The 8,872-nt window shown below is 38.0% G+C and overlaps 1 protein-coding gene across 8 annotated transcripts in view; it reads left to right on the plus strand.

The window, feature by feature from the left end:
• The window catches only part of KATNAL1 (katanin catalytic subunit A1 like 1), an 88,126-nt gene that overhangs the window by 50,661 nt on the left and 28,593 nt on the right, over positions 1–8,872 (plus strand). For all 8 annotated transcript variants that reach the window (XM_019666356.1, XM_019666358.1, XM_019666359.1 and 5 more), the window contains 2 exons: positions 7,685–7,812; positions 8,213–8,318. In XM_019666356.1, coding sequence (XP_019521901.1) covers positions 7,685–7,812; positions 8,213–8,318 — 234 coding nt within the window. The remainder of the gene's footprint in view (positions 1–7,684; positions 7,813–8,212; positions 8,319–8,872) is intronic.

Below are 8,872 nucleotides of genomic sequence, written 5' to 3' on the forward strand. Positions count from 1 at the left end.
AATTCCCCAGCACTGTTCCCATCCCCCCAATTACCCAATAAAAATCTAAAAAAAAAAAAAAAAAAAAATCAGCTTTGTGTGTTGCAACCAGCTTTAAAAAAAAAAAAAGTGAAGTAGAATAGACTAGAAAATTCAGAGTGCATTGCCCGTAATAAGGACAACATATTATTTTGAGAAAAAAGTTAGTTATATGAATATATAAGAATTCAGTTATATAATTATATGCTTGTGTGTACTAGCTCATGATCTAAAATGAATTAATTACTTTGTGTCATGCTACAATGTCTGAAAGCTGCTGCTGTACTTTATCCACTTAACTTTATAGATGTAAAAAAAGTGAGGACAAGAAATTACCAACCTTGCCCAAGATTCTCGGTATTTTGGATTTTTAGTTTAGAGTTGTGAGCTGCATGATGGAGCAACAGATGATACTCTTCCTTGAGCACGCAGAACCAGGCCCTTCGTGAAGCTTTTTACATGTATTGACTCATTTAATTCCTGTAAATTTCTGTGACTCAGCATTATTGTCCCTGTCTTACATATGAAGAAATCACAGCGGTACCAGTCATTACAGAAGTAGGTGGTGGAACCTGGATTTGAACTCTGACTCTGATAATTGAGTTTTTAATCATTAGGCTATACAGCCTCTTATTTAAAAAGGCTTGTATCTTATTTTAATGTACTACAGAAATACTTAGTTCTTTTAAGAGTAGTAGTTCATTTTCTGAGAGTGATTAAATTTTTTCTTCTTTCTTTAAACTGGTGACTGGCTTCAGCTTAGGCCCAACCTTAAAAATACTGTTTTTCGGTAAGTAAGAATCATTTTGTATAGTGATATTTTTCTGACCTACCAGGTTTCCCCTCTCATGTCCCCAAAGTCATCATAGGCCAGTGACCCCATTTACTTAACACACCTCTATTAATAAGTGAATTCTTTGTGTAAGCCATACTTCTAGGTTCTATGAATACAAACTTTAAAAAAGTGTGACCCCTGACCTCAAGTTAATTATTTTCTTATTGATGAGGGGGAGTCAGATGAATAAATTAACCTTTATAGCTACATTTTTCAGCCCTATTTGAATGTACCTGAGACAATTGGATATACAGTAAAACCTTGGATTGCGAGTAACTTGGTTTGTGAGTATTCCGCAAGACGAGCAAATATTTCTGTTAGGTTGGTGCAAAAGTAATAGCGGTTTGTGAGTAATGCGAGTAATGGCACAAACCATAGTTACTTTTGTACCAACCTAATTAATACATTTTAACTGGGTAAACGAGCCATGTCTTGCAATACGAGTAGTTTGTTTCCAGAACGAATTATGCTCGCAAACCGAGGTATTACTGTGTTGTTATTTTACTATTTAACCCTAGAGTCAGTAGAGAAATGTACATAGAAATAACTAATGCATTTTTTATTTAGAAAAGATAGTCTAAAAGTAAAATATTAGGTAGCAGAAGAAATGTTTTTGTATTATTACCAAAAATAAATTTAATTCATTCAGCTCTGATTCTCAAGTATTTTTAAGACTATGGCTTTATGGTTAATTAACTCTTAGTGAAATGAGCCATGTGTCCATTCTGATCTTATGATTAAAGCTATATATGCTTCTAAATATAATTCAGGTTTAAGTATGGTAAATTATATTATTAAGCTGACAGGACTTCCTTTCACTGAATTGCATATGACAAATGGCCATTTCTGAATACTTTCTTCTCATGACTGAGGAGGTCTAGGAATGTCTGAAATGGAGGGATGTTATAAACTGGATTGGAGTATTCTTCTGAGAGCTGTTGACTGGTGATTACATAATACATATGAACAATGACTTCAGAAAAGTTTTTTTATTGAAGGAAAGTGCACAAATTATAAGGGCACTAATTTGATGAATGATGATCATTTAACCATCAATGTACTGGTAAATGTTTAATAACTGTCCGGGAAAAAAAATGTGTGTGTGTATGCAAACACACATGCACAATCACACACACATTTATTATAAATATGACTGGTACAAAGGATGTGTAGCACGTAATTTACAAACATACAATGTCCAGGACTCTTTATTGTAAATGTTCTAGTCCACGTACTCTCACAGAGTGCCTCTGCTCAGCTCGTGTGTGTGGGTGTGTGTGTGTGGGGGGGTCAGCTGGGGCTGCAGTGGACAGATGAACAGGGATGGAGCTCTGACATGAGTGTTGGTTGGCATTTTATTGTCCTTAATGAGAAAGATGAAAGTAACACCAGAAACACATTGGAGCTTTACTCATTCATCAATCACTTGAGCAGTGTTGATGAATCAGATAATAATTTTCAAATACTGGAAAGCTGTTTCTTTAATTTTTCGTGCTATTTACAATGTAACAGTGATAGAAGTGAGACACTTAAAACTTAAGTTTTATCTGCATTATTAACGTTTTCCTTATTGAGTCTAGACAGTTAACAAAACAATAAATCAAGCCCTGATTTGTATCATTTGCTGATTTCTGCAGTATAAATACTTCACTATGAGCAATTTCAAGCTGCCCACATGATGTCACTGGTCTCAGTTGAGGTGACAGGAGGAATAGCCTCCCATTCTGTAATGTCTCCATCATAATGCTACGAGAGACAGAAGTAACCTCATGTGCATAGGTAGTAGTTAACTAGTGGGAAGTGGGGGCTTCTGAGTATCACCTTGTTTTTAATATTTATTCTAAGTTTGTATAATTTAATTTTCATTAGTAGCTGCATTTTGCAGCTGGCTCATAGAACTGCAAGCCGAATAATCAGGTCTTGCAAACCGGTAAGAGTGTCAGCACACCAGTGCATGTAACTCCTGTAACCACCATGTAATCATGTAACTATCATGCAAGGGTCCAGGACAGAGCACCTAGCTCCTCATAAGCCATACTCATGATCCCTCCAGATCCCTGCTACTTCCTTCCCGAAGGTGACCGCTATCCTGATTTCTGATACCATAAATTAGGGATGCCCATTTAGAAGCCTTATGTACAGTAAGTATTCTTTGGCTGTTTTTGCTCAACATACATTGATGAGATTCCTCTGTGCTGTTGCATATGTCTGAAGCTTATTTTCATTAATATACAGTATTATGCCACAGCTAAATCTGCTTCACTGTTAATGGACATTTGGATTGCTTTTTGTTTGGAACTATTATTAGTAATGCTGCTTTGGACAGTTTTATAGTTTTCCTTTGGTGTATATGTGCAAGCGTTTCTACTGAGCATATACCTAGGAGTGGAATTCGATGGGTCGTAGGGTATTTGTATGTTTAACTTTAGTTGATAACACCAAATAGTTTTGCCAGGTGATCCTACCTGCAGCGCATGAAACTTCTGCTTGTGTCACACCTTCACCAACACTTGATATTGTTTCTCTGTTGTGGGGGTAATCATATCTCCTTGTGATTTTGCCAGCCCATCAACCATTCTTGTGTATTTACCTGATAACTTAGGAGGTCAAAATTCTTTCATACATTTATCAGCCATTTATATTAACAGTGACTTGTTCTTAAGAAATGTCTTGTTCTGTCCTTTGATATTAAATCACTCCAGCAATTCTTTCACTGGTGGCAGCTAATTTATAGTATTGGGTTTTTACTTTTACTTTTTTTTTATGTTATTGAGGTAGACTCTAGTAGTTACTTGCTATTCTGCCTCTAATTATTTTACTTATTTATGTGTTTTGTCCCCTAGCATGAAGGTATACCCCACGAGGGCAGGGATTTCTGTCTGTTCGGTTCCTAGCTATTCCCCAGTACCTAGAATAGTGCCTGCACATAGTAAGTATTTGTAATATTGTTGAAAGAATACTTACGTTGATAAATATGTGGAATGCTATGGATTCATTATGTCAACGTACATGTATTTTGTGTGAACACGCCAATGCAGGGCATGACCCTGAAATTAGTAAGCACTGTTCTGTTCTGCATTTATCAACCTGCTTTTCTTGTAAAATAATAAAGTCTTGGAGTGGGACGCTATTTAGTGATTCTGCCTGGCTTTCCGTGTGAATGCTTCTCACGCTGGGGTAGGAGTAGCTGAAAGTGTTTACAGTATGTCAGGGTGCAGAGCGGTTGGAGGCACTGCTTCAGAGCCAGGCTGCCTGCGACCTTTCTGTGTGTCCTTGGACAATTTACTTCACCTCTCTGTGCCTCAGTTTTCTCAGGTATGAGATGGAAATAGTGAGAGTATTTACCTCAAAGGACCCTAAAGACGGTTATGTCAAGTGCTGTGAATAGTGCCTGGTACAGAGTAAGCAGTACACGAATGTTGGCTGTAGGGTAACAGGAAGGTGGGGAGCTAACACAGACATGATACAGAATACAGACAAGTATTTTAAAAAAGAAATGATGAGGTTTCCAGGAAATTTTGCAGGTCCTTTGGGCTATTGAATTCAGGAAACAGATGAGTAAGTGGGCGAACCAAAGGTCAGCTATAATTCAGCTTACACATCCCTTCGGCTGTGGGCCAGTGAGTCTCATTACTGATTAGCCTGTAATTCTGAGGTTGGGTCGCTCACTGCCTAACAAGAGAGAGAACGCCTTTGTTGGACAGAACTTGTTAGAAAATTCTTTCTTTTGTTGATATACCTCTTCTGTTGCTTTATATTGATCCTGGTTCTCTGAAGAAAATAGAATAAATAGAGGTTGGTTGTGTTGCTCCATTAGCATTTTCTTTTTCAGCTTAAACATCTCTAGTGTCCTTGGTCCTCCCACATGTGACATGGCTTTTGAACCCTTTATTAATCTGGTCATGCTTCTCTGGGTATAATTCACTCGTCAGTATTTTCCTTGAAATGCAAGGCCTAGAGCTAGTAACTGGCCATGTTTCACTGCATCTGCCAACGGGAGAAGGCACACAGTAACGTGCAAAACCATTACTCGCATTAGGCCAAGCTGGGCCATTGATTGGCTTTGTAATACTGGTTAAGCCACTAACTTGAGTCTCATTTTCCTCAGATAGAATGATTAGCCAATACTAATGAAAGATCATTCACAAATGTTTCTTGATATGGGTAATTTAGATATTAGTAAAAAGAAGATAAAATATTTTCCTTTAACGAGAAAAAAAGTATCAGCCCTCATGCTAAATATCAAATTCTTGTCAATGTTGACCTTATTGTCAGTTAAAATCTAAGCAAAGAATTCTAAGATCATTTCAGTGACATTGCAGCTAGTATTATTAGTACAAACTGTACAGGTAATAATAGTATTTTGGTGAGGTAAGCTTTATTGCCTGAAAAGTTTCTTTTAGGTGTACTGGTTAATCTAGCTGGTTAACTGCCAACGCAGTTACTTATATTCAATGTCACTATTCCAGTTTATCTGAGTGTTTGTTATGAAGGATAACTGTCACCCATTTTGTTGATTTCCCAATGTAAGAAAATTTTATTTTTAGTTTTCCTGAATTTGTTTTTTAATAACCTCACCATTTTGATTTGAATCTTCTTTGGAGTGCTTAACCTGTTTTCAATTCTCATCTGTACCACTCAGGGATTTTGAGTCGTAGGGCCAGTCAGTTGACTGGCTTATTCCCACATGTCCTCTTCTGTGGGTGGAGAGGCTTGGCCTTGAGTATGGCCACAGGCTTTTCTTTCTCTGCTTGTTCCTTTCCCTCCACCCCGTCTTTCCACACAGTGGCCACGGGGCATTTCAAAATGTAAACCAGATCCTGCCATTCCACAACTTCTCCAAGCTTCCCGTGTGCAGTTAGAACAAAGTCCAAGCCCTTCCTCGTGGGCCACCTCTCCATCCTCTCCCTTCTCAGTGTCTTTTAGCCACACTGACCTCTCAATGCTTTCATGGCACTTCACATTTATAATTATGTGTGTTATGGGTCTGTTTGCTTGTTACTTGTTTCCCCCCACTAGACTAGATGGTTGGTGAGGACAGACAGTGTCTTTCATTCACTGATCAAAAACCTAAGGCTGAATAAAACATGCTGGACATAGATGCCCACATGCTGCTTAAAATCCTCTGGGCGCCCCTCACTTTCAGGAGGCGTCAGCTTCTCCCTTCCCCTGGCAAGCTCACCAGGTCCTCCTACCACATGACCATTCATATTAAAATGGCTGTCTGCTTACATTTTAATGACTGATTTTTTTGGTAAGTCTCAATTTTCAGTGCCATATCAAGGCTTAAGTCCCAGACATATTAGTTTCTGTTGCATTCTTTAGTTGATTTATTCCTAGAAGAGTTTTTAAATGATTACAGAGTGTTCCCAATGATTTGTTTGAATGTGACTCTGTAGCCTTGGCCTATCTGTATTATAAAGTGTGGTTCTAGGCTGAGGTTATTTTAAATTTGTTGATGTTGTGTTTGTTATGTAAGGATACCGGAAATGCACTTTTTTAAATGGTGTCAGTATTGGTGTCTGTCATCTGAAATATAAGAATCTTTCTGAAATCTTAGTTTAATACTATTGTCATGCTATCCAGAAACAGTAAATTATTCATTTTTTGATCGCATCACTAAAATACTGTTTGGTCATTTACCTGGTGGTGTACTGAGCTAGAACATTTGCCAAGGGGCCACTTAGTCCCCCTCAGCATTTATGATAAAGCCTATGGTTTATCTCCGATGAAGTATGGTAGGAGAGATTCATCCTGTTCTCTTTCTCCAGGTTTAAGTTTAGGAAATGGACTCCTTTTTTTTACCGTATCCCCTTTATATTTTGTAGTAGACAGTAGCTGTGGGGCAGAGTTCTGGGGAGACACTGAAGCAGCCCAGTGGTTGAACTCTCTTTGACAACTGAGCACATTTCATTTAAAGTTCCCCAGAGCTGAGTAAACCTTGGCAAAGCCCCACAGAAACTACAGCATATAATTATTTTTTTAAGCCACCATCTTATTAGATAAAGATTTGGGGAAGGTATATTGCTTTACGGGTCTTAATAATACTATTTAAAAAGGTCCTTTTATCATTGTAATTACAGTGTCTTTATGATATGGCCCCAGGACCTTACAAGGAAGAAACTGAATCCAGAGGGGTGCTTACAGCGACAGGGAAAAGGCTTTATAAGCTGCAGCCCAGACTCCCAGCTTTGGAGGATGTCATAGGCTGTACAGACAAGCTCTGAAGCTTTAAGCTGACTCAGCCAGGCACTAGGTGTCTGAGGTTGTGGGGAGGGCCATGGGGTTGGGGAGTCAGGAAGACCTGGGTTAAAATCTCTGCTCCGATGTTACTGTGAACTTGATTAAGTTACTCAACCTTTCGGAGCGCCAGCTCCTTATATGTAGAAATGAGAATAATAACACCTGCCTCATAGGGCTGTTGTGAGCATAGCAGAGGTAACATATGTGAGATTTCTTGCCACGTAGTAGGTCCTCAGTAAATGAATTTTCTTTCTTCCTCTGCATCAATATTCTAAATACTCTCTGATGGTGGTAGGAATCTCCTGCATCCACAAATTCAGAGGTATTTTGTAAGGATCGTTTTAGTCTTACCTGCAGCACTCCCCCAAGAATACATTTGAAGAAGTATATGTATAATCAAGTTGGCCAATTCATCTGTTTCTGATGAATTAAATAGGGGAGGATGGCATTTGGGTAATCAGAAAACACGATCTTAAAATAATCAAAAATTAATTTTTAAGTGATTACATTAAATATTTTTACAGCTTAATGATGTTAATTAAAATTGTGTTGTTATTGACCAGTTCTTTTTCTTATGTTTGTCCCCAGGGAAGGAAAAATATGCAAGATGGTGCAAGTGATGGTGAAATTCCAAAATTTGATGGTGCTGGATATGACAAGGATTTGGTGGAAGCCCTCGAGAGAGACATCGTCTCCAGGAATCCCAGCATTCATTGGTTAGTGTCTTTGAAGTTCTTGAATTAAAGTAGTGGAGAAACGAGCTATAGGTTGGGTTGGTGTGAGTCTTTTCTTGTCATCCACTAATCTCCGGTTTGTGACTGCTTCCATAATGTGAGTGTGTTGAAGTGACAGGACAGTCGTTTTTTTCAGATACAATGAAAATACTTTACATGTTAATTTGATGTTGACGTAACTGACAGTAGTTGTTAATGGAATAACGTGTCCTAATTAATAACTGCAGTGTTATCTGATCACTGACCAAATTTTATGCAGTAAGAATTAGAGTAATGTCCTTAATATTACAATTTCATAAGTAAGAAACATTAAAGGAATTAGTATTGACCATCAATCACAGGTGTCCTTGAATAAATGTGAAACTTTGCTGTTCTCACAAAGGGATGACATAGCAGATCTGGAAGAAGCTAAGAAGTTGCTCAGGGAAGCTGTTGTTCTTCCAATGTGGATGCCTGACTTTTTCAAAGGGATTAGAAGGCCATGGAAGGTGAGGATTTATTAATACAGGTATAAAAATGCTGCTTGCATAATAATGAAAGACTTGTGCTTATTAACACTCTTTGTAGAGGTTGGGGGAGGTTTGTTTGCACCCCACATTCCTGGATTTGAATTTGTAGTTGAGTCATGCTGTCCCTGCATGGCAGGCCGGGGGCTCAGAGTGTTGGAACTGGTGTCTTCAGTTAAGTCACTTCCCTCAAGGTGTTGAGCTAAAGAGTAGTGTTAAGAATTTTCTAGATATCTGTTTCTGTAAATAAGATGCTAACAAGCAAATTAAATTGTACTAGTATACAGTCTTATAGAATAAGTGATCAGATAAACACCTTTCTAAAAGTTGGCACATTTCTTAATAATTATTTTGATCACTTCATCTAGACTTGGTGTAATGGTCAGACATAATCAGAATGTATGTTTCTCTCTCTTTTTTTATTTTATTTTATTTTATTTTTTTAAAGATTTTTATTGGGGGAATTGGGGGAATGGGAACAGTGCTGGGGAATTGGGGGAAGGGGAACAGACAAGTTGCTGTCGTTTTGTTCTTCA

The sequence above is a fragment of the Hipposideros armiger genome, unplaced genomic scaffold (genome assembly GCF_001890085.2).
Source record: "Hipposideros armiger isolate ML-2016 unplaced genomic scaffold, ASM189008v1 scaffold_467, whole genome shotgun sequence".
Lineage (NCBI taxonomy): Eukaryota > Metazoa > Chordata > Mammalia > Chiroptera > Hipposideridae > Hipposideros > Hipposideros armiger.